This window comes from Ceratina calcarata, unplaced genomic scaffold (assembly GCF_001652005.2).
Source record: "Ceratina calcarata isolate Rehan_Ccalc_2016 unplaced genomic scaffold, ASM165200v1 scaffold250.2, whole genome shotgun sequence".
Taxonomy (NCBI): domain Eukaryota; kingdom Metazoa; phylum Arthropoda; class Insecta; order Hymenoptera; family Apidae; genus Ceratina; species Ceratina calcarata.
Genome location: NW_017147019.1, coordinates 1,384,280 through 1,409,004, shown reverse-complemented (window position 1 = coordinate 1,409,004; position 24,725 = coordinate 1,384,280). Strand labels below are relative to the sequence as shown.

At 35.2% G+C, this 24,725-nt stretch overlaps 8 protein-coding genes across 16 annotated transcripts; 2 read left to right on the top strand and 6 right to left on the bottom strand.

Moving 5' to 3' along the window:
* Positions 1-67: 67 nt before the first annotated feature.
* On the top strand, positions 68-1,064 carry LOC108623051 (ribonuclease H2 subunit C). The gene is made up of 3 exons (XM_018021305.2): positions 68-501; positions 617-849; positions 933-1,064. The coding sequence occupies exons 1-3, from the start codon at positions 357-359 to the stop codon at positions 948-950; spliced, it is 396 nt and encodes a 131-aa protein (XP_017876794.1). The 5' UTR covers positions 68-356; the 3' UTR covers positions 951-1,064.
* Positions 1,061-5,660, bottom strand: LOC108623042 (transmembrane channel-like protein 7). Its single transcript, XM_018021291.2, has 4 exons — positions 5,263-5,660; positions 4,919-5,148; positions 4,602-4,843; positions 1,061-4,515 (listed from the first exon to the last, which is right to left on the bottom strand). Exons 2-4 carry the CDS (start codon positions 5,094-5,096, stop codon positions 2,614-2,616), a joined length of 2,322 nt encoding a protein of 773 aa, XP_017876780.1. The 5' UTR covers positions 5,097-5,148; positions 5,263-5,660; the 3' UTR covers positions 1,061-2,613.
* Positions 5,661-5,884: 224 nt separating this feature from the next.
* LOC108623044 (protein FAM98A) lies at positions 5,885-8,392 on the bottom strand. Of its 3 annotated transcripts, none has more exons than XM_026812027.1 (6): positions 8,301-8,392; positions 8,178-8,226; positions 7,688-8,054; positions 7,317-7,607; positions 6,927-7,228; positions 5,885-6,839 (listed from the first exon to the last, which is right to left on the bottom strand). In XM_026812027.1, the coding sequence occupies exons 2-6, from the start codon at positions 8,213-8,215 to the stop codon at positions 6,212-6,214; spliced, it is 1,626 nt and encodes a 541-aa protein (XP_026667828.1). In that variant the 5' UTR covers positions 8,216-8,226; positions 8,301-8,392; the 3' UTR covers positions 5,885-6,211. The 3 variants fall into 3 exon arrangements, with proteins under 3 accessions (XP_026667828.1, XP_026667830.1, XP_026667829.1); XM_026812029.1 differs by having other exon boundaries at positions 8,297-8,384; XM_026812028.1 differs by having other exon boundaries at positions 8,178-8,271; positions 8,332-8,378.
* Positions 8,393-8,626: 234 nt separating this feature from the next.
* Lnk (SH2B adapter-like protein Lnk) lies at positions 8,627-12,808 on the bottom strand. Of its 3 annotated transcripts, XM_026812026.1 has the most exons (6): positions 12,552-12,808; positions 11,958-12,353; positions 10,997-11,877; positions 10,726-10,925; positions 10,410-10,661; positions 8,627-9,605 (listed from the first exon to the last, which is right to left on the bottom strand). In XM_026812026.1, the coding sequence occupies exons 2-6, from the start codon at positions 12,305-12,307 to the stop codon at positions 9,468-9,470; spliced, it is 1,821 nt and encodes a 606-aa protein (XP_026667827.1). In that variant the 5' UTR covers positions 12,308-12,353; positions 12,552-12,808; the 3' UTR covers positions 8,627-9,467. The 3 variants fall into 3 exon arrangements, with proteins under 3 accessions (XP_026667827.1, XP_017876781.1, XP_017876782.1); XM_018021292.2 differs by having other exon boundaries at positions 11,958-12,808; XM_018021293.2 differs by having other exon boundaries at positions 9,517-9,605; positions 10,326-10,661; positions 11,958-12,808.
* Positions 12,709-18,303, top strand: LOC108623048 (DNA fragmentation factor subunit alpha). Of its 2 annotated transcripts, XM_026812030.1 has the most exons (4): positions 12,709-12,955; positions 16,056-16,237; positions 16,317-16,632; positions 16,702-18,303. In XM_026812030.1, exons 2-4 carry the CDS (start codon positions 16,060-16,062, stop codon positions 16,820-16,822), a joined length of 615 nt encoding a protein of 204 aa, XP_026667831.1. In that variant the 5' UTR covers positions 12,709-12,955; positions 16,056-16,059; the 3' UTR covers positions 16,823-18,303. The 2 variants fall into 2 exon arrangements, with proteins under 2 accessions (XP_026667831.1, XP_017876791.1); XM_018021302.2 differs by lacking the exon at positions 12,709-12,955 and having other exon boundaries at positions 14,782-16,237.
* LOC108623045 (D-beta-hydroxybutyrate dehydrogenase, mitochondrial) lies at positions 13,011-14,791 on the bottom strand. The gene is made up of 6 exons (XM_018021298.2): positions 14,462-14,791; positions 14,221-14,304; positions 13,960-14,134; positions 13,764-13,885; positions 13,581-13,685; positions 13,011-13,499 (listed from the first exon to the last, which is right to left on the bottom strand). Exons 1-6 carry the CDS (start codon positions 14,675-14,677, stop codon positions 13,101-13,103), a joined length of 1,101 nt encoding a protein of 366 aa, XP_017876787.1. The 5' UTR covers positions 14,678-14,791; the 3' UTR covers positions 13,011-13,100.
* Positions 18,304-18,342: 39 nt separating the features above from the next.
* On the bottom strand, positions 18,343-19,846 carry LOC108623050 (uncharacterized). Of its 2 annotated transcripts, XM_026812031.1 has the most exons (5): positions 19,556-19,846; positions 19,392-19,464; positions 19,236-19,314; positions 19,045-19,167; positions 18,343-18,704 (listed from the first exon to the last, which is right to left on the bottom strand). In XM_026812031.1, the coding sequence occupies exons 2-5, from the start codon at positions 19,461-19,463 to the stop codon at positions 18,478-18,480; spliced, it is 501 nt and encodes a 166-aa protein (XP_026667832.1). In that variant the 5' UTR covers position 19,464; positions 19,556-19,846; the 3' UTR covers positions 18,343-18,477. The 2 variants fall into 2 exon arrangements, with proteins under 2 accessions (XP_026667832.1, XP_017876792.1); XM_018021303.2 differs by having other exon boundaries at positions 19,392-19,747.
* Positions 19,510-23,407, bottom strand: LOC108623039 (protein NRDE2 homolog). Of its 3 annotated transcripts, none has more exons than XM_026812021.1 (7): positions 23,188-23,407; positions 22,469-23,109; positions 20,748-22,400; positions 20,530-20,676; positions 20,284-20,459; positions 19,947-20,208; positions 19,510-19,529 (listed from the first exon to the last, which is right to left on the bottom strand). In XM_026812021.1, the coding sequence occupies exons 1-6, from the start codon at positions 23,252-23,254 to the stop codon at positions 19,956-19,958; spliced, it is 2,937 nt and encodes a 978-aa protein (XP_026667822.1). In that variant the 5' UTR covers positions 23,255-23,407; the 3' UTR covers positions 19,510-19,529; positions 19,947-19,955. The 3 variants fall into 3 exon arrangements, with proteins under 3 accessions (XP_026667822.1, XP_026667820.1, XP_026667821.1); XM_026812019.1 differs by lacking the exon at positions 19,510-19,529 and adding an exon at positions 19,653-19,736 and having other exon boundaries at positions 19,911-20,208; XM_026812020.1 differs by lacking the exon at positions 19,510-19,529 and adding an exon at positions 19,653-19,736.
* Between the last annotated feature and the right edge of the window lie 1,318 nt (positions 23,408-24,725).

The window sequence follows — 24,725 nt, the reverse complement described above, 5'->3', positions numbered from 1 at the left end:
AAGACGGGGGATCATCCCCACTGTAATTCTGCAACACCCATGTGACCGTTTGCAACACACGTGAACAGTGAACACACGTTCAACGAACTAGCTTCAACACTAATACAACCTGTCCTGTGGCTGTCCAATAGGACACTGCATTATATTATGAGTAGATAGCTCACTCTTTCTACGTAGGAAAATTTAATTCCTCCACGAGCGCATGCTAAGTAGATTGGGAATCGTTTTGGGTAGCTGTATGTTACTCGCAAACAAAGAAACATTAAACGATATTTTATGTTATAATTAGTACGAAAAATATTCGTGAAGGTTAAGCCTGTTCCCGCCTAAACGAGACGCGGTACTTCCGTTTAAATATGGCTATTCGTTTACACATGAAGCATGATTTATCCAAAGAGAAAGAAAGTGTATTACATTTAATGCCATGTAAAATCCGTGGTAACGAGCCCGCGAAGGTTTCCGACTTCTTCACACCTTACATTCGTAAAATCGATGATGAACGTAAGCTTGTAAATCGAACTTATTCATGATAGTCAACCGCTGTTCTATAGCCTAACGTCTCTTTAATTGTACTAAAATAGAATGTTTGAAGTCTAATAAATCACAATTGGCGCAGATTATACGTCTTCATTCCGTGGGCACCTCATTCAAGGTAAAAAGATAACTCCACCTTCCGGATACAAAGGGCTTATATTCCGCGAACGTCAGAAGCCAGACAATGAAAATATGGAGCGGAATTTTTACGCTACGAGTACATTCTCCGAATTTACTTATTGGAATTATGATAAATTACCATCGAAAAATGACGCCGTGGTACCTGCCATAGATTGGATTGATATTGCTGAAGCGGTAAGTTTATATACATATGTTTTTTTCTTAGAATGTTAATCACATCTAAAATTATTAATATTATATTAATATTTCGTTCTTAGCTACATTCTACAGAATAATCATAATTAAAATGAAGTGTACCTTAACAACAGACAGAATACTATATTTTTAATGAATTATTAAACATTGTTATATTTTAATATGAAGATTAAAATAAATGGGTGTTTCGTATACAGGTATGTTATAGTTTATTAACCACCATTTATATCATGAGCATATATTTTTGTCATACATAACAGATATCTTATAATCACTTATGACGTATGCAAAACTTTGCAAATAATCTTTGACTTAATTAGGAAAGCTGTGTTTAGAAAGTGTGCAGTCTTTTACAAGATAAATAGTGTCCGTAATCCATCTTCTTATTTTTATAAATATATAAAAGTTGCAGTGAAGGTGAAAGCATTTACTACTTATTTTATGCGTTTAACACAAAAATCTTTTCTTATCGACTGTAATACTATTGAGTGTAAAATGCGTTGCGTCAGTTTTGATACTGCTTACAATGATATTAGAGATTATTACTTATAAATTAATAGTAATTCGTGGTTAAATTGTGTTCAACATGACATTAATATTCAGCTGTTGAATTTGTACAAAATCCATATAAAACGTTTCAAGAACTATTTGAAGAACTATTCAAAGTATGTACGGGCAGTTTTGCAATATATATATTTGCAAGAGGTACATGCATAGTTTCTAATGGAATTTTTTTATACATGCATATAGGAATGTATATAGATAGAAAAGTTAAAAATAATTTTCCTAGTTTCATGTACAATGGCAGTGTTTAAGATAAAACAAGTTTGCTTTTGAATTAATAGAATAATCAGTACTTAAAAGATCAAAATATTTCGAACTGTCTAGTATTAAGATAACACTTATATCTATATGTATACGTGTCCAAAAGAAGTACAGAGTAAATACAATCGTATGTATAATAAATATCATAAAATTGTTCTCAGAATTGTAAAACTAGGCAACAAAAATGCTTGCAACGAAAGACAAGATTTCAATATAAATTAATACAGTTTGGAATCCTACTGTAAAATGGTGTTCTTACTCGTAAATATCTTGTGATCAACCTACAAAATCTATTTACAACTGTATTATATTTCTAATACTCAGCTAATCTAAAAATAGGTCCATCATATATCACTTCACTTCATTGTAGCAAAAGCACCCTAACATTTATTTATAAAATAAGAACGTGAATTCATTACTTTGTGTCGCTATAAATGAACGCAATCACGTTATTCTGCCTAACATCTTACAAAACAAAAATACATTTATAAAGAGATGGTTATCCTTATAATTGCCATACTCCGTATGCATTTTAATCCTTCTATACTTATTAAAGCTAATAATACATAGTAAACAATTCGTGATTTGTTCTACTATTGCACTGCGTTCATTTTGTACCCTGATTTTTAAATATCATTTGTTTAATTCATTTAAAAATTGAATTTGTTAAATATATCCAATAAAAAAAGTGATGTATACGTCCTTAAACACTATCCAATTAGGCTTAATATAATTGGCCAGAATATTTCGAATGCGACTAACTTAATATCTAAATAAGTAAGTTAATAAACAGTCTTATTATAATACAAAATATAATTTGAGTCGATCAGATTTGGACAATTTTTATACAGCTTATACATATACAGCTGTAAACTGAATTTACGTACTATTAGAACCTCTTAACTTTCATAATACTGATTATGAGAATGTACCCAATTCGTTTGCCTGGTCTTGATGATACTTGTTCTGATCCTGTTGTTGTTTAATAAATGCACTTAGTCTGTTAAGAAGAAACTGCTTATCATGACCTTCCAATACTAGCTGATTCTTTAATACCGTGACCATGTGCTTGTTTGCTACTGACACAGCATAATAATAATACAAAAGCAAAGTAATAATTATAAAAGCTGGTACTCCAAATCCGGCAGTACTAAGAAAACGTAATGTGGTTTGCAACCAGTCAGGAAGTTGTTCATCAAACATATCAATTAATAATGACCATACTGACTTTAAGCCTCTGAATGGTCCACAAGACTTTGACGGCACTATTTCTGCGATCGAATAGCCGATTGGTATTGTACACAGAATGAAGGAAATTAGTAGTATCAACATAAAAAACGCATTTAATTTACTTGCCCTGTATACTTTGCTCGACTGAGTACTGTTTACTAGACAAGAAAACTTTTTCACGTAAAACAATAGGAAAGTGCCAAGCACTGCAATTAATGGTAGCAGAGGTGCAAAAAACAGACCGAGCCAACAGATGGTTTGCAAGTAAACCATGTCTAATACGTTTTTAGACAAGTCAAATTCTTGTTCCCCGAAAAATCGTAATACTTTGTTCTCTGTATGTTTCGCTATTAGCGATCTTGGAAAATTGATGAAGAATGTAATAAAAAACTGTAGAAAGATATCAGTGATATAGAGTTTGTAGAACTGTTGCCCCACGAATGTTTCCCAACACAATGGCCGTTTTCTGTCAGTGCATTTATCACCTTCTACGTTGATCACGATTAATCTATAAAACGATGTGAGCAAGACGATCAGAGAAGAAAGACGTAGAAATATAGTACGGATAAGAGTCATACGTATAACAAACAATGGACTATAATGTTCAAGAGTGACCAGATATCGGAAAAGAAATGGTACTATAACGTTTAAAACAACGATACATATGTAAGGTAGAAATTCGAAAAATAAGTAAGCGATTCTATTCAACGTTAAGTACTCTGAACCGTAACGCAGGACATCTTTCGACGAAATTTGATCAAAGGAAAATTCAAATATGTAATAAATGAATGTGCCACAGCCGCCTAATACAGCGAAAACTAATGAATTAATGAGAAAACGCATGAGAAACAATTTTGTCTTTTCTTCTCTCGTACGATTTTGTCTTTCTTCTTCTAATCTCTCAGTTTCTAGAAATGCTTTCATTTCATTGTATAATGCTTTGTGCTTTACAGCTGCGGAGGTTTCGTTATGTATACAGTAATCCCAGCCACCAAAAACTAGATTACAATACTGATAAAATTGACCTTCATTCTCAACTACTCTCTGTTTGAAACTCTTTGCGGCTGACTTAACGATAGCTGTTAAACTAAGAATAAACACACCAATAGTGGCTAAGATATAAGATAATGGCAGATTATAAAGCATACCAGAAGTGTCGAAGGTCAGATGGCTGTATGTTCCATAAAATAGGAAAGTATACTCCAAAATACCAGTACCTTGGACTATATCTGCTATACTATGATATTTTTGAGTTTCATTCAAATATAACTCTGAACAGCAAACAATACTATGACTGTTATTGGCCATTTCGCATTGTTCGGTGTTTGGCATGTCCAACAATATTGATGGTATCACAGTAAATAAAAACATAATTGCAAATAAAAGAACGTTGAGATACATTATCCACTTGATGAACAAGAAGTATGCTACAATCCCCATTCCAAAGTTTCCTCCAATTGTTTTGAGACTGTTATTCCACAATTCCATTTTAGAATACGCTTCCTTCATCCTAATACGGAACTGTTGCCAAACTTTTCTTCTTTGCCATTTTAATTGTTCGAAACCCTGTAGTCTTAATTTTGTTGCACTCTGCAAAATGTATGCAAGATTCTCGTTATTAAACTGTAACCGTGTATGACTCTAACAGTTCTTTATGCTTTCATACATTTACATACTTGTAATTGATTTTTCAACTGTATTTTTTGTGCCATACACACAGGCATAGCTTTGATCTGCATTATCTCTTCCCAAGTTCGTTCTTCATTCGATAGGTTCTCAGACAAATCTGGTAGCATAGACACTGCAGCATCGTGAATATTTGTCGACATACGTCGTGACGTGGTCGTACCACGAGACCTTGTGCTTGTACGTCTCCTCAACGTAGTCTTTGTATCATTTCGTATTCGTTTCGCAGTTGCTATTTCCAAAAATATCAAGTACATAATACGTTTACGTATAAATGTTAATGTATAAACACTATTTATGAACTTACCAACGCGAGACTTTTTACTCGGTAGTAAAGTAGCTATATGAGATGGATCCCTTTGTAGTGCTTGTTGTAAATCCGCTTCAATTGCGGCTGGATAACTCTCCTGATAAAATTCAGCACCTGCTTCTTCCCAGCCCTGTCCTCTGTCACAAGCACGTTTCTTTCGGTCGCCCCCAGACATCTTTCTTTTTTATGAATAACTACAATTTACACATCGAGTCTCTCCCGAGAATCTTGCAAAGGAACAGTAAGAATGAAAGTTATTTACAGACAAACGAAGGAGATGAGCTGCAGCGACAACTGATAATTGTTAATAATAAATATGACATATATGTTCGGAGAACTACCTGATTGTGAGATAAATCACTTGATTAAAATTTTCGCAATTGCATGATTGTTTGATAAGACGTATTATTCTGCTGTATTGGTCATTAATTGATAGCGCGTAAAAGCAACAATACTTTTAAAGAACAAAACACTGAACTTCATACGTCAGACGACATGGATAGATTAGTTCGTTTTATAAACGAAGACGTAGATTATGCGAGATGTTCGGTTTGTTGTATTAAGTCACACCAATATTAAATTAAATATTCCTATGTGACGAAATTTCTGATTTGTCAAATTGTATAAAGTAAAATAAATACAAAGATTCAAGAAGAACACGCACATCGGCATTTTGTTTTCCCATGTATCGCGATCGCGATATATTCAACTAAACCCGTGTAAGTACGAACCATAGTTTGTAGACGGTACGTCAGAATTCAGAATCATGGACGCGTGGACCATGGATTAACAAAAATATAGAAGACACCAAGGAGCGAATTTTGAACACGTTGTTTTCCAAGGTTTAATCGATAAATTCAAAGGAATCTAAGAATTAAACATTTTATATATTTTGTATGCATATAATACATTGTAATATAAGTTACTGATATACGCAATCATAATTTAGTGTATACAATTAAATAATCATATTTAAAGAGTTTTATATTTCTTTCTATTTTACATCACTTTTATGATTGATTTCGACAAAGGTGTTAAACACTTCAACAACATGTGTGTAGCCAGAAAGAAAGAACATTTTCAATATTGAAAAATATTACAAAGTACATCCTACTCACGTAATTAAAGCATAAAAAAATATCGTTTTATATACATACTTCAAATAACATTCTATAACACAACGTGAGGCATACTTCTTGTTAAATATTTATTCGCTAAAATTAGTTATTATGCTTTGTGATGTGAATTCTTTTAATGTTATCATGCATATATGTATTACATAAAAAAATTTCAGTATTGTCGTCCTCCACGACCTCCACCACGATTATATCCCCCTTGATTCCATCCTCCTTGCACTCTACCTCCTCTTCCTCTACTACTGGAACCTCCTCTTTGATATTGTTGTCCACTGTAACTGTTATTGCTGTTGTATCCTCCTCCTTGACCTCCTCCATAGCCTCCTCCTTGACCTCCTCCATAGCCTCCTCCTTGACCTCCTCCATAGCCTCCTCCTTTATTTCCCCCATATCCTCCTGCTTGATTATCTACGTAGCCTCCTCCCTGGCCTCCTCCATAGCCACCACCCTGGCCTCCTCCATAGCCACCACCCTGGCCTCCTCCATAGCCACCACCTTGGCCTCCTCCATAGCCACCACCCTGGCCTCCTCCATAGCCACCACCTTGGCCTCCTCCATAACTACCACCGTGTTCTCCACCATATCCAGTATTAGAAGAGTAATTGGCACCTTGATATCCATCTCCGTAACCACTGTTACTACCATATGAACTTCTATTGTCATTAGAGTAGTTTTGGAAACTGCTACCTCCTCCACGACCACCACCACCACCGCCGCCTCCTCCTCCTCCCCCTCTATTTCCGCCTCTTGCTCCTCCACCTCTACCACCTCCTCGACCTCCACTGAAATAAAAAAAAAGGTATAATTTAGTTAGTCAGTTTACTTTGAATTATTTTTATTAGGCTATTGATTTTATTAATTTATCTAACCCAGAAGTTGAAGGTCCTGGTACCCTATCTTTCTGCCACGGTGGCATTTCAGGTGGTGGTGGTTCCTGTTCATACGGCCTTCCACCTCTATCTGGTACTTCGCCTATAATAACTTTGTTAACTTCGCTTCGAGTATTTTTTCTAACGTTTGCACTGCTTGTTTTTTCCATTAATGCTACATCTTCTCTTGCAGCTAGTAGATCTGCAATCGTTATATTTGGTTCGGCAGTTAAGGATTTTTTTCGGGCGTGTCCGTATAGTTTATGTATTTCAGTGTCTCGAGATTTTATTCTGTCTGACCACTATACCCAAAAATACAAATGGTTCTTAACTTCGTCAGATACAAATAATTCTTTCAAGTTTACTTTGGAATTAAACTTCTGTACATACCAGAAAGGATTGCACTGTTACATCTAATCTTCTTATCAACATGTTACGACGCATTTTATACTCGTCATGCAACTCCTGTTGTACGTGTTCGAGTTCTTTCCAGTCTCCCTCTGAGAATTCATGAGTAAGCAATGGTTGCCCTACAAGTGCAGGAGGAACTATTTTCAGTACTTCGGACAATTTGGTAGTCAGTCTTGAAAAAAGTTTCTCAGGAGTGATATCATCTGGTGGCTTCTCAAAATTTAATGCTACTAACATATCTTTGAGATCCTTGGCTGTGTCACTCTCTTCCTACAAAAGATACATTAAAAACCAACTTAGAGAAACTGTCATAAACTCATTTTGATTCTACCTCGATAATAAAAACTCACAATAAGAACAGCTGTGGGGATTTGTGTTTTATGTTTTCTAAATTCTAACAGTCTGCATGTTTTTAATTCTGCTCCCAAAAAGTCTAGCAAGATATATCTATCTTGTTCATTTGCTAATCGTTCATTAACATTACCAGTCATTAATGTCTCATTAACACATCCTAATTCCTTAAGAAAACAGCTTAATTCTAACAGAAATGAACTAGAGTCTTCCGGTGAAGCTATCGCATGAACAGATTCATCCATATCATTCAGTACTGAGAGTTCATCTGCTAACCATGTCACGAGCTTTGTAAATTCAGGTGACTTTGGGCCTTGTTTCAAGGCCTCTCTAAATTTATTAGGCTCTGTCAGCTCTCCATTATATCTGTACAATAAACATATTTATTTAATAGTAAAACAGACAAAGTGACATTTAAGAAAATATTAAAAATATAGCATCGTAATATCAACGTTATAATGTTCCTTATTATAACCTTCAATTACGTACCCCAGGTTTCTTAATCTTTCTAAGAACTTCAGTTCCATTTCGATACAATCTTCGATGAAATGAAGAAAACAGTGGTTACGGCATATAAAATGCGCTAGGGAAGTAAAAATAATACGTACTTACAATAAATCACACGTGATAATAAATTACATACACCTTCTTTTGCCGAAGTTGCCGAATACGTTGTCAGTGGTTGTCAGTATTCTGTCTGATAGTCAGACTAGGTAGGCTCCTAAAATACCGACGACTAAACGTTTAAAAAAAATGCAAATCTTGTAATACTCATCGCATGTATTATTTTCTTTTTGTTGTTATATTCTAATATAAGGGAACTTTTGTATTTATTCATAACTTTGCACATTCAGTCATATTGCTCTGCACACCGGGCAACTCTTATACTAACATTCGTTTTACTGAAAACTTTGCATTCCTGAAATAATATAGAATTGTACGCAATTTAAATCATACTTATTATTAAGATTTAATTATTTACATGTAACATTCCAACTAGTTCTTCAATTCTTTGACTAATACTTTATACTAAATAATTATACGTATAGATTATTAGTATAGCAGTGCGTCTTTCTAATTTATAGGAGATAGGATAGTAGTTGTAATAATGAGATTGTCTCAAACAAGTTTACGTATAAAAAAAGACTAAAACTTCGATATACATTTACATATATACTTTTTTTATACATTCTTATAAGTACATATCTTTAAGTAAATTAATCGATATAACGAATTATATTCTATAGACTTAAATCGTTTCTCCGAATTGCATCAATTAAATAAAGACACGATCTCATCTTAATTGTATATGTCAAGTACGTAATTTCGTGAATACTTAATGACGCCTATCGCTGTATTTAAGATAATTTGAGCGGATATATCTGAACGTGCAAAAAAAGGACAGCCGATATAATTTAATCGTCATAAATCTCATTCGCATTCTGAAATAATTTGTATACATTATTGCAAAAGCTATATTTATAAAATTATCATGTTCCAAAAATTATATCCTGTTTCCAGTATCGGGTACAAACGTGTTAATAAATACAGTTGTCGACAATTTCTTTTATCTTACAAGTTTGGAAAAATTGGAAGCAGTCTATTTGACAAGATACATTGTTCACACGGGTTTGAATGGTACGCTTTTTACGATAGCGGTGACTGCTGGGTTCAACTTAAAGACTATTCCGCATTCCAGAGGAATTTGTTAGGTAGACTAATTTAATCTAAAGGGCTAACTGGGTTATAGCCGGATGGTAGAGTATTGTGAATCCATCGTCAAAGAAAGCTATACGTATTCTGAATTGCTCGACCGCTAGATGATGACGCGCTTTGTTGCTCTGTAATGTTGTTTTGTTGTTCCAGTCTTTCCAATGATTCCGTACGCGTTCTTATCGAACCTCCATAGGTACGCACCTGCATATCAATATATAAATATTTATCATATATTTAACGAAATTTAAGTAATCAAAAACTTGGTCTTAAAGTTTCTGGATTTAAAGAGAACAAATTAGAGTGATATATTTAATCTTCAAGGAGAACCAGAAATTTTAAGAACATGCCATGTCTATAAAAGCGAGCTCCTTGCCCCACGGTCACACTTATTCAGCACCATTACCACTCCTACTGATTAAATTCTTTCACCAGTAAAATTGATGTATAGATTTTATCAATTGTTTTGATTATACGCACTGTTTACTATATATATTATATGTAACATATTAATTCCATTAAATTTCCACATTCGGATTAGGATTTGCCAACATATAATACAGATAAAACAGAAAACGTTATGAAGTATACAATACATTGGTAACTTTAACTTGAGAAGAATAGTTTTCTGTACGTTTGAAGAATGTACAACGAAACAGAAACAACAAAACTGTTACTTTTAAAGTAAATACTATAGATACACTAAATATACTGAAATATTATTTTCATATTACAGAACTCATAAAACAATTTCAATAAAAGAGTTATTCAGTAATAATTAAATACTTACAAAATAATCCGAATATGGACCTACATGGACTAGTAAAAATTGATAAAAATATTTGTAATGATACAAATATCAATTTAGATATAATATTACCAATGGCACGAAAAATGGGTGCATCACTTTATTTATTTACTCACTGTCTGTAGATTAGACTTCAGACTGTGGGTGTTGGCCACTCGCGTTCACTCGACAGGAGTTAGACTTCCGCTGCTGACTCTTACTTCTCTTGGCTCTGGAGCTGCAGGTGGTCTTCTTTCTTGCAACTGTTGTTGATTGACTCCAGTTGCATTGTGATGTCCCGACCGTGTTGCGTGATTTGCCACAACAAATTCAGTGAGAGTCACATCTGCTGTCCCGCCAGATTCAAGAGGTATAGCGTTCTGACGAAAGTGTTCGAGCATATCGTAGATAGCGGGAAAACAAAGATGTTGAACACGGCAGTGTCCTTGATCGTTTAACGTCATGCGTAAATGCTACAATATAAATTAAGAATGATCGCATTAACGGATCTTTATTCAATTTGGCGTAATAACTTACCTTTGCTCTGCCTTGGAAATTGAAAGTTAATACAAACTCCCCTTTCCTCGTCTCACTTTGCCGAACAAGAAATATACCATGACCATTGGCAGCACTATGTAAAACAAGCTGCGTTGCATCTGACCTAGGAAGGGTTCCATGAAACCAAGGATACTCTTTTAAACTATTAGATAAGTCCAGTTCACCGTCATTTGTATTCACTGCAACAGAATTCAGTTCTCTAATGTGCAGAATATGCAGTATCATATTCGAAAGAGCCAATCTATCTTACATTGTTCAATATCTTGTTGGGATGAACACAATTCCAAATTACTTGTACTTCTTGTACGAAGTCTTGGTGGTATTTCTGGAGGATTACCCAATGTTTCATCCCCCTGATCGTGGGGTGCAGATCTGGAACTCTTACTCGCAGAATTAGTTCTTAATCTATCTCCTTCGCTACCAATAGTTAATGAACCATGTCCTAAAGAATCCCCAGTGGCATCTGTTCCAGAACTGGGATTCATTGCATTTTGTTGAACTGTGCGCATGCAGTATTTGATAGTAGCTAACCATGATCTCATATCATTTGAATCATGAGCTTCTATCACGAATTCCATGTTTTGTGTTTTCAAAACAAAGGTATTCTCATGGTCTGGCATTTCTAATGCAGTTGTCTCTCTGGCCTCAGTTATCGCAGAACAGAAGACACCACTGCGTGGTTTTACTGCTTTTGGAGGAGAATAAAATTCTAACATGTATCCACCGATAGCTTTTATCAGGGCAAGCCTTGATTTCTCCCATTTCTGAGTTCCATCAATATTCTCCCCCATCAGAGAATTAACAACGCCTTCCTTCCTACATTCCACCACGATTTTTGAAAGTTTAGCTTTCGAATGCTTGTCTCTACGATATTCATTATGAGACAATTCCACTTCATCGCTTTGCTGCTTGTGGAATAAACTTTTACCCTTCTTAAGCCCTTTAAAGGATAACCGACGAAAAAATGGCTTGTGTGTTGGCTTTGGCGATATAGCATCCCCATCTTGTTCAGAGTAATCACTGAATTCTTCATGGGATGATATACGTATAGGGGCATTGTTATTCTGGCTTATAACATTGACATCTCTATCGTTAGTTGCTCCGTGTCTTGTGTCATACAGGGAAGGAGATCTATGGAGGATAATACACAAATAAGAATTGAAAAAAATTTCAGGGAAAGTGATGTTTTATTTAGCGAGACTCTAGCACACCTAATCGTACGACGCAGGTACTCGCTCTCGAAGTGTTCGCAGAAGCTTTCAATAAACTTCTTCAGAAAGTCACGGTGCGAGAGATTCGACCTGGCGCTCTCAGATAAATTTAAACTGACATAAGTGCAAAAAGCCTTGGCAAAATCAGAGGCCGAAGCGCGGGCGTGTCTCTCACAAAATTCTATCCAACCAGGTGCAGTTTCGGGCGACACGGCAACCGCCGGCGCCGTTGTTGTTGTCGACGTAGCCGTCGTCGTCGTCACTGTTACCGCCGTCGTCGTCGTCGCCGTTGTTGTTGATATTATTGTATTCGTTGTTGGTGTCGCCGCAGTTATGGTATAAACACTCATTACCGGCGTATGCCTCACCAAGGGGGCTAAAGACCTCCCCCTGCCACTACAGAACCACCGCAAAACTCTTAACACAATCGTAAAACTGTATGTATAGAAGGCACGCGCGCATACATATACGGTTGTATATATCACACACTTCCTCACATGTACACGGACTAAGCGTAAAGCAGCTAATTGTTATTTTAACAGTGCTCTTATGTGTACATCAACGTAGCTCACGAACGCAATGAAATATACTTGCTTTTAAGCGAACACGAACAGGTACCGTCCCGTCAAAGTAATTGACCTTTCTTTCCCTTATCACTGTCTTCTTTTTCTTTTGCCAACGAATTTTCCGAGGACGATCAGCAATTACTCTAACCGATCACGGATACCTTATGCATCCTCCGTAGTTCTAGTCGTGCAACCGGCGTCTGATTCTCATAGTTGATTCTTTGAAATTTTGCGTAACCGTATCTTTGTTTCGCAAAAATATTTTTACCGACATTATGAAATATGGAACCGTTAAAACCACTAGCGCGATCTGTATTCTGTATTGCCTATAGCGTAATACGTGCGAAAATTCGTTTGCGGAAAAATGTCAACAAACATGGCAGTTTTACAACTACCAGCGAATTTCAGTGACTCGGGGATTGGGTGATAAAGGTAAAGAGGAATTGTCGTTTTAACAAGTAACTTTATTATTTACAATATCATGTCATGAATAATTGATTAACAGGCAGTGGTTATTAAATTTTGAATAACACCGTTGACTCTTTATCTGTGATTACTCGTATCTTCAGATCTTTGTTCAATTCGTATATAATATATCGTAAACTGGTTTTGGAAGATAATCGCTACATATTGCCTGTATTCGTTCTTTCCGTGATACCGGCGTATACCTTCTCATTGGAAAAGTTTTCACCACACCGTCCGTTAAAGCCCTGGTTACTGGTGTTAAATCTGCTTCTGGTCCTTGCGTGTACTTTTCAAGAGCTAACATTTCTTTCTGAAACAATTCTTGTCCATACTCTTTACGGGTTTGAGGATCTAATTGAGTCCACATCTCTCTGGCTTGTTCCAATAATGAATTATTGTCTTTTAACCAAGCATTGCCAGATATGTATTCGCTGGTTTCAACAATAACCACGTCTACACCCCATCTTCTCATTTCTAATCTAAGGCAAGCTCCCCAAGCTTCAATTGCAGCCTAATGTTAAGTAGATGTATATTTAAGACATTTTGTTAAAACAGATATGAAGTACATATTATTATATTTAAAGCAATTTACCTTAAGTGCACAGTAAATGCCTCTAACAGGGCTTGGTATACGAGCTAGAAGACTGCTAACCAGAACCACACGTCCTTTTGATCTTCTGATCAGAGGTAAAAAGACCTTTGAACAAAAATTATTAATAATATTCATTGTCAAGGCTATCTTTTAAATATAAAGTAACTGATCTGATAAGATTACCTGAGTTAATCTAGCAAGGCCAATGAAGTTAATATCTATACTGCGTTTTAATACAGAGGGAGGTACCCATTCGCATTCACCTAAAGTTACCCAAGCAGCAGCATGTACCAATGCCCATAAACCTAATATAAGATATTCATGAGAAATACATGGTGGAAATACAAGAATGAAACCATGGGAAAGTATAATTTTGAACCTGGTGCACCATCTGGCAAGTTCTCATTTACATAAAGAAATATCGTATGAATGTCATGTTCACTAGTAACATCTAATTGCAATATACGTAATCTGCCAGATGCTTCTTGCTTCAATTTCTGCATTGCTTCCTCATTTCCATCCTTTGTGTTAAAACCAGCGAAAACTGTAAATCCCTTTAAGAATATGTACTGTGTGTATAGAACATGTACTGAGATTAACTAATTGTAATTGTAACACGATATGTATAAAATACTCTTACCAATTCATCTAACTGTTTGCTTAAAGTATATCCAACTCTCGACTCGCATCCTGTAATAAGAACTGCCTTCCCTGCAGCAGTTACCTGTATCATTCACATTTCTATCAATATCGTAAAACGTACATCTAATACGTATCGTTGTGCTATTATGTGTTAGAATTAAAAAGTGACTATCGATGTAATTAAATAAAGTTAAAATGTTAGTTTCTATTAAAGTAGACGTATAAGTGTGATTACTCACCTTTAAGTTATGGTAAAATAGCGTGGATCCTATGGATATGACCAATAATAAGAGGAAAAGCACAAAACTGGAGGTTTGAGATATACACAACGTGTTAAGTATTGTTGCTAAAATGACTGCAATTGCATGTGAGAATGCAATGGGGAGGATGCATCTTTCTGCTAATTCCCATGTTTGACTGTCGTCCGGTTCTTTGCTTCCACTTGGTAATGGCATTTCTGTTTTAATATTGACGGTACTTTAAAGAAATTTAATTGATTCCATTCAAATTCGACTTGTGGCTCAGCTAAGAGCCCTAACTGGGCTAACTCTGAGCTAACTTTAAACTTAAAGTGGTATCTAGTCTCATTGATCTAAATTTAACAGCAGTGCTGTGTCTTAAATTCACAGATCCTAGTTAAATTACACGTTTTATATAAAATTTAATTATACTTTGGGTGAATCAGAGACTACTTTTCTATATTGTCCTTTGAATAACATTTATTTTGTCTAATTATACACGTGTCTAATTACCTTTATATGTCTCATATTACATAATGCATGTCTTATGTCCTATATTAATCCAGCAGAAATATTGTACTTACACATTAATTTTTATATGTAAATGAAATGTAATATATATAAATTAAAAAACATTGTTTCTAAACATATGTATTCTTTTATATTCATACATGTATTCACGTCCTATCAAATAGTAATTATGAGAATTTGTTACATTTATTTAAGATTATTTTTTGATCAATTTTTATAATAATTTAAAAAACAAATATTTCACATTGTTTGCATTACGTGTAATACCTGAAGGAGCAATAAATGAATATTTAAAAAGCGATCAAAAAGAAATGATAAATCAATGTATGCCGTATATTTGAAATATATTTAATGATATCGTTAATGGAAGTATTTTCGAGCTGCAGTGTAAACAATTCGTTTGACGATGATAAAAAAATGAATACTAGAGGCGGGGTGGGTTATTGATTTCTGTGTGGGTGCCATGTTGGGAGGGAATACCATGGAGGGTGTCTCTTGGACATACCATACGCAGTAGTCTACAGAGAATATAAATAGGAGGGGTAGTTGCACCATTGACCCAGTGTTGAGTTGACATACGGTCAGTTCAGTCACTCGGGCTCGACCGATTTTACGCCTTTCGTGTTTTTTTAATCTGTGTACGCGAACAATTATTATTAACGATCGCGGTAAAAAGAAAATCACTTTTAAACACCAACGACCTGATGCAATCCAAAACACTGCCCTTTCTTACGTATCCTCGAACCGTGCAACTTTACATCCGGATCATCGGCATGCACCTAGTGCTTTAACTCTTCTGCTGAACGTTTTTCTAATAAAGTAAAGGCGAACAGATATTTGTGTGACAACTGCTTGTTCAAAGATATCGGCAGCATTGAGGAAGTCCAATGTGCAACGATAATCAGGCCTTAATAGCTGTCAATTTTTTTGAAGGAAGCCGATTTTTGATAACTTAAATTTCGTACGGTTGATCGACGTTTGATCGCAATAAATAAATACAACAGCCGTGCAAAAGCTTCTTCAAGAACGGTTCTCAGATTCTCCTTTTAATTGTGATTTAAAGCAATATGTCAGAAACAGCGGGAATATCTCAAGGAATAGGCAATCCTTACAAAATTGTCGATCATGCCAGAGAAAAACGGAAAGGAATCACTGCTTCTTCCTTAAAGGAATTAACGAGCATCGCAAGAAATCGCTTGTCTTTACCATTGGATGCAGAACTTACAATTGTTTTGGAACAAGATGGTAAGACAGCACCTATTGTTACTACTTTTATAAATTTGATGAATAAACTAATATAGCTCTTCATTGTGTTTTCCAATAGGAACAGAAGTAGATGATGAGGAATACTTTGCAACGCTGGAAAGAAATACTAGTTTAATGGTTTTGCATGGAGATCAAAAGTGGGTGGCAGCAGGAAGCAGTAAAGCTGCTTCTCGTTATATTGTTGTTGACGATGTAGATAATGTGGAAGCTGGACAAAGAAGGGATGAAGTCAGGCGGCGCAGACCACCGATAGAGACATTGGTCTCATCGTTGCATGGAGATCCATCTCGTATATCTTTGCTTGATGGACAAAACTTAGAATTACTAAGTGACATGGATCCGGATAGTGTAGCTGACATAGTGTCCGGCAATATGTAAGTATGCCTAATTGTATGTAAGAATTAACATTGAACAGGGAGTGACAATTGGTGATCTTGTTTAAGAATCTTCTTGGAACAATTGAAAGAAGCTTCAGGCAGATTTTTGGCTGAGAAACGACAAGCCCAGGGATCCTTGGATGTTCTTCAGATGTGTGCAAGCGGTGGCGAGATAGAGCGAGCGTAGGCCATGTGGGGGGTGGGCGCCCTCACATTGGCTAATATGTACCGTGTGCGACGTCGCATATTTTATAAAGGTCGCCAACTGCAACAAACCTTGGTCCTTTTCTGGAATTGAGCCCATCACATTTATAGCGCAAGAGTTGACTGCGCTGTCTTCTTACCATCGCAATTATAACATTGTTCGCGAAAACTGGATGTTCGCATCGTTAAAACGAAAAATCTCTGAGATTTACTTTCATGCAACATTCCACGCATTTGAAGGATGCAACGATGAGGAGAGACATGTAAGAGTTAATGAATTCGTATTAACGACGAGTGGTCGAAACGTTTGTTTCGAAAGTATCGAAAAATATTTATTAAATATGCGAACGTTTATATTTATTAGCAAGAAAGAAGTACATTGAAAGTTGACGCTTGTTCAGATCATGAGTTAATACCGCCGATAAGAGATAGATTTACTTTCTGTTAATAGTAACTTGATTTGTTGATTTTTTATTGATTTTATACATGTTTATAGTACATTAATATACATTTCGGATGTTATTTATTTTGTAGAATATGACATAAGGAATTGCTTTAACGCAAAATGAGGTCTTAAATAACACACGCATAGTTGGAGAAATGCAATTTAGTCATTAAATAATCTGAATGTACTACATAAACAAAAGCTATATAGAAATATCATGTCAAAGAAAACATTCCGTCACGATGTTGTCATATCAGTATTAGCAGAAAGACGACACGTTTTGTTCATGGACTTTTGTATGTAGATATTTTACACCAAGGTTTAGTTCAACGAAGATCGATGAAATGTTTAAGACTGAATTTATAGAGAAAGAATGCATCCCCATTACAATCACCAATTCATTGTACACTAAATTTAGCATGGTACATAATAGGAAAAAAAAAACAATATCAACTCTTTGATACCAAAGTTGTGCATTTGATAAGAAAAACCGCAGAAAAAACGAAAGAAAATGTACAGGTGTTTCTGAAAAGATTATGCATACGCAAAGTAACGTATATATTGAAATAAAGTTTCTCAGTATGTCTATTACGAAGATAAGAGGAAATCAATTTTCTAACATTCTAAGATATTACTCCAATTTACATCGTCTATGTAACGATGTTTATTGCGGGTCTTGAAAGAAGCAAGTTTAAACGCTTATGTTCATTCTTTACAGAAACACTTTAAACGGAACATCGTGACATTCTTTGATATATACCATAATGTCTGTATGCTAAAAAATAATGTTTACATTTACTGTCATTTGGATATTTAAAATGCAACGATCAGTATAGACAAATTAATGATTAATAGCATCCAAATGTATCAGTAATTATAAATTTGTTCTGTATGCCAATTTCTAATGATCTTTCTTTGAATGGAACGTCGAACAAGGTAATATTTTACTTAAATTTTGAGAGGTATTAGAAAACAGTTGATATATTTAATAGAACTGCCAATTAAAGAATACAATTCAATGATGCTCAATGATAACCCACCCACCATGTCCCTTAGGAACACTGATTTTTAATATTGATATATTTAACACATTACACCAAGGCAGTATTGCTGTTATTAATGTTATTATTATATTATCATGTCCATTACATATTTGAATAACCATCTTATATTACAAAATATATTTACATAAATTAAGTTTTAACAGAGGATAAAAAGTTTCCATCTATTAGCTGATGCAAGGCGTTGGAAGTGTCCCTCGTTCGATTACTGGCGCTTCGTAATTGAGAAACAGCTTCCTGGAGGATGAGTTCGCTTCTTAGCAGTTGTCTATTTACAGCTGATAATTCTTGAGTAGCATTGTCAACCGTTCCATCGACCATTTGCATAATATCCTTATCCAACGTTTCATTGCATTCATCTGTTTTATTATAAAACATGTCTATTGAGATATCGAGCATTTTTTCTTAAGTGAATCATATAGGTACTGTACATTATTTGTATGTATAAAATACTCAGACTACTAAGCGCTCTAAATAATTACGATTTTAGCCGAAATAAAATAAAGTAAAATAAACTTAAGTCTGATACAATATTTCAATTGATTCTGGTGATTATGTTGTCACATATTTCCCCGCATCAAAATTATTAGAATACTTTAGCAATAGCAATAAATATTGTATTATAACAGTATTAATAAAATGTTGACAAAAGCACGTCTCTTTCCAATGTGTGTCACGATCATTGTTAGCTGAACTTACGTAATTTTTTGTGTAGCAAGCTATTGTACTTTATAGTACACCTTTTTGACTTTGGAATTTTTGTCTCTGGAATGCATGTCATAGCATCGACTGCACCACTTACACTACTCAAACTTGTTCCATCTAAGAAGAATTGAGAGATTAGAAAAAATATATTGCCACACAGTTGTAAAATGCTTTTCAATCCTTACCATCATCAGATTCTGGAGCTTCACCAGAAATAATTGTACCACAGTAATTGGAAGCTCTTATAGAACGAAATCCCATACCCTGTAAAACAAAATTATAATTACTCATTCCTCTATGATATAAAATGAAATTGATGTAAATGAAATTCATGTACATACAGTGATAATGCTTGCACTATCATCGTCAGATTCTGGTGCCTCACCCGACACAACGACAGCTTTTAAATCCATACTGCAAATAAATTTAAAGTTCCTCCAGCTTTTATCAATCTTATTCCTTCATTAACTATCGTTAATCTGTTACATATGAAAATTAACCTAACCTAAGTGTCTAGTCGCGATTGCGATGCTCCAATAAACCGAGTTATCAAGTGCATCGATTAACTATTACTTTACAATACATTACATTTTTGCAACATCGTGCGAAAATAATCAGTGCGAAAGCTTAAATGCTTAGTTAGCATTTCTGCACGCACTATTTAACTGTTTATATATAACCACAATCTGAAATCGTACACGCACAAACCTATCTTGAAGTATTCTTTAATGAATAAACGAGAGGACTTAAATATTATCAGTGGTACAGTAATTTATTTCTTATTACGTTGAATACTACTTTAAATTGGTATTTTTATTTTTACATTAATATGTACAGGATACAAAAATAATTGTATTTACATAAATCTTCAGCTAAGGAAATATTTAAATAATTACGTCTGAAGATTAACCACGTAAAATGTCTAATTCCTCTGGTGTAACATGCATTCTGAGTTCCTTCTCTCTTATCACATCTTGGACTTGCGTGAGAACTTGTGGTGCAACCTCAGCTGCATCGATGTATATACTCCTGGCCCAAGGGCATAATACAACACTTTCGTGATATATTTCTTCTCCTTTCTTTTCACATAAATTATACTCTCTTAGAAGGAGCATATACAATCTCCATAACAAAGGACAGTTTTTGATCTTTGGTATCCTGAAAGATAAAATTTTCTTCAGTTTTATACACCCAATGCAAAAGTTATAAATAATCCATCTACTACCAATGTACCTTGCAAGTGTCTGGTGCAAGTGCATCAATTTATTAATTGCAGCGTTCATACTAACATAATCCTCGAGCTTTTGTAAGTAGCGAATACGTTTTCTATATGCCAAACACAAAGCAAAAGCTTTCCATAATTGAAGTTTGGCCACTTGACTGTTACTTTTCCAAATAGGCAACTTACTCTGTCAAAATAACATAGTATATAAATTTATGAAATCGAGGATCATTCCTTGTTAATGTCATTGTTTTTACCTCTATACAAGCCAATACTGAAAGTGCGTAAAAATTGTTTGGATATAAATTTAACATGTCATCCAACCCCGTTTTTAAAAGGCTTTCGTTTCGGATTAGTTTGAAGTGTAATTGTGTAAGCGCTAGTTGACTTTCTTGCAATATTTCCTGAAAGAATGTGATACATAAAATACGTTGTTAAACTTAGATTGGAGACAGTGTACACAAAATTGCAATACCTGTATATATTGACAATCCTTATAATGATCTACACAGTTTTTAAAGATACTGATCGCTCTATCGAAATCGGAATCTCGTACATATAATAAGTATGCATAACAAACAATTGTATCGCAGTGGAGATTTGGTAAGAAATATGCATCTTCTTCATTCTCTGGACAAGCTACTTCCAAAAAACTTTGCACACATTTCTCTAAATATTTTTCCACTTGTGATAATGGATCTGCCTCTGCTTCGGGCACCATTTGTTTCATAACATCTAATATTTTCGTTTTGTTCGTTTCTTCGTAAGTTTCAACGTTGAGTAAAGTTTCTGCCAATGTTCGATATAAACTTACAAGAGCTGACCTTTCGTCAGGATTATGAATCGCGGAAGGACATGCACCCTGAGACTGAATAGCAGTCTGTAAAATATTCACACAATTATCAAACTTCCCCATTTCTTTTTCTATCAACGCATATTCTCTATAGAAATGTAAGTTATTCCTATTCTCGTCTTTTTTTAAGAATACTTTTAGCGTTGTCTTCAGCTTTTTCAATTTAGTATCGTTCATATTTAATGGATCGTGTTTTTGCAAAAAGATAAGCAGTCTCTCGAACCGTAACCACCAGACGAATATACTCGTACGTTGGAGAGGTGACAAATTCTCGGCGATTGTAAAGAATATTTCACGTATAAAATCCAAATATGATTCTTGAGCTGGATGAAACATAAGGTATTGAGGACCCGATGTTAAACGTCCTTCCAGTAGACCGCTCAATAATTCTTGTCTTTCGCTACGTCCGGTCATCTCACCTATCATGGGATAGGCAAAGGGAAGTAATACCTCTGAGGTTTCTACACCCCATTCAAATTCCTCTAGCTTCAACGTCCTTAACATGTAATCCCGAGTAGGTAACAATGGTACTTTGAGTAAAAGTAACACATGAATCGCCATCCGGAAATTCAAATTTCTTGAAAGTATAGGATGAACGAAATCTGCGACATCATCCGGTAGAACGAATCTCCGGGAATCACCAACTAATTCTAATTCGCTTCTATTAACGCTGATCCAATGACAGTTCTCTCTCAATGATTCTGTTCTTTGCCACAACTGATTAAGTGGTAATCTAGACATCAGTATTACTTCTTCCATTCCAATTAATTTCTTTTCATCTATTGTTTTTCGAAAGGTCAGACTGTCCTTGTTCAAACTAAGATTTAGAATGACGTTCAGGCGCATTGTTTCCCACATTTGTTCCCAAAGCCCAGTATGTCTTAAAAATGTTAGACACCAGTACAACATTTGCAATAGACATCCATCGTAGACGCGGGGATTGGTTCTAGCTTTCTGTTTCAGAATGCAGAAGCATTTTGAATACAGATCTAACACTTTCGGTACTGTGCACATTGCTACAGAAGTTTGTACGGTCATGATAAATTCTTGCCATAAAATAATGCTGCCTGAATTTTTGTTAACTAATGTTTCAAGCTGTTTCGAAAGTTCATCTGCAGGTGAAAGTTCCCCCATGAGAGACAACTTGACTTTTAATAAGATCGTTGAATCTGCGTTCTTTTCCAGGGCTTTTTCAACTATAGATAACTTTCTTAATGTCGTAGCTCTATGAATATCCTTTGCTGTTTGATACTGCTGGAAATATCCTAAAGTGTCCTGCAAATAAAATCTCTGTATATAAGAATACTGAATTAACTTTACCTTGAAATAAACATACGACATACTTGAAATTCTATGAACTCAAGCCACAATGTAACGTCATTTGGATTATCTGTTAATTTTTCATTATACTCTTTGGTCTTAGCTTTCTGTAATTCCTCCAATTTGATATGCCATAGAGGAGTATATTCTTCCTCTTTAGATAAATTGGTGGTAGATTCTCTGCTTATAACGGGATCTTTCTTTTTCTTTTCTACATGGTCAATATTCTTTACGTAATATCGTTTGTAGTTAATTTTTTTCGATTGCTTGTAAGGTATGAAACCAAGGGTACTTTTCTTAACATCATAATATGGCCTAAGCCTAGAATTAAGTGTCTTTACAGTATTATATCCTCTCTCTCTATATTTGTCCTCAAAGTATACATTTTCTACATTCTTTCTGTATCCTGACTTCTCTAGTTTTCCATGTACATCTTTTCTTTTATCTTTTCGTTTCTTTTTAATATGTCTGGATTTTACTTTTTCCTCTAATACAGGCTTTCCTTTATCCAAAGAAGTAGCAGCATGCGAAGGTTCTTCTTTAGGTAAATAAGGAATTTCATTTATAATTTCATCTGATGATTCAGAGGATAAACGAATGAAATTATCAGATGTAATTTGTTTTGAGCAACTAGAATTGTATAACCAATTGGTTGTGTCATTTTCTGTAAGTAAAAGAGATTACTAAATTGAGTGAACAATATTATAAGTAATATTAATGGATAGATTTATAATTAAATAACCTTTTGACAGATCTTTTGGTTCGTTGGATTTATTTGTGTTTGCAGAATAAGCTGGAAACAAAGACATGCTCTCTGAGATTTGTGTTACAATTTAATAATTATAAATAAATTATATTTCGTTCTTTATTTAAATTTTTCTCGAATTGTTTATAAGTATATTCAACTGTACAAATCTTGTCAAAACAAATATGTACGTATGTCTATGAAACTCTCACAGCCACAGCGGCCACAGCTATGGACCTGAAGTACGCAGCTTATAACATTTCGCGGGCTATTTTGAATCTGTTGCACCCGTGCAGTGCAGTTATGTCTGTGTCGATAAGATAGAAAATGACTCTCAAATCATAAAAATTTCTTGCGAATTACAAAATGTCATTCTCGCAATCATTTTTATGAAATCATATCTATTTTCAAATTCAAGCCAATTCGAAGGATTTCGATGACATATCATTCGTAGATAAAATCACGTCAGTTAAGTTTGGTCAATGCGTTATCCGTTTTACTGTAGTGTGGCGTTAAAATGAATAATCGGTAGGAAATGAAGAAATGTGATTCTTCTGATTATTAATTTAGTTAAGTACTATAAATGTTTTCTAATATTTTTATGTTTCCCTTTTTTTTTCAATACATGTATGTCTTGTGGAAAATATTTTTGAACATTCATGGACGTTTAACAGATACGTCTCGACTCGATATTGTCGATTAAATGAGGCACGAGCACGATAGGTCTGAATGAAACTCTCCATTTGAAAATGAAATGAGAAACAGAATGCAGTTATGGGATTAATTTCGAGCACGCAAACGTGAACAATAACCGTAACCATCATCATCGAATATTTTCGGCGGAGGTGGCAGATACCGCGGTCGGTGATAGGGTTCAAAGGCGTGCAAGTAATTTGAGGCTTTATTGCGGAAAAGCTCGGTAATTTTACGAGTTTTCCACGGAGGCGAATTAAGATTTGCATAACGTCGGTGCGCCGCTCGGACCTAAGTGTCGAGAAATGCAAATGTAACCCGCTCCGCGTGCTTAGAACTTTTCCCTTTCCTTTCCCTGATTCCATCGTGCCTCTTCTCCTCCTCCCCGTCGTCGACCGTTACGACGACGAAATCGTAAAGAATGCCGAGAAAGCGTCGGGGGACGAGCTTTTTATGATATTAGGCGGACTCAAAGCCTGGATCTTCTTCGACTAAAATTGCTGCGCGATACAACTTTGTCTCCCGATGGAACGAACAAACCCTTTGCTCACTTATCTCCTTTCAGCCTCTGTTCTCCCCGAGTTTTCGCCGTTCCGCACGCGCGACAGAAAATTGGGACGAAATTCGATGCTTTCTACAACGCGGCACAATCTTGGCTTTATCGTCCGCGGCCTGTTCACCAGTTTGAATCGCGCATTCTCCCATGCGGAAATTACAATAGAGCGGGTTATCGTTCGGACCGTTGTATTACCAACGCTGTCAATTCCTTCTATTATCGTTAACGCAAAGTGGCCGCTTTACCTCAGTCGCACGTTATTACATTAATAACAGATCAATACGCG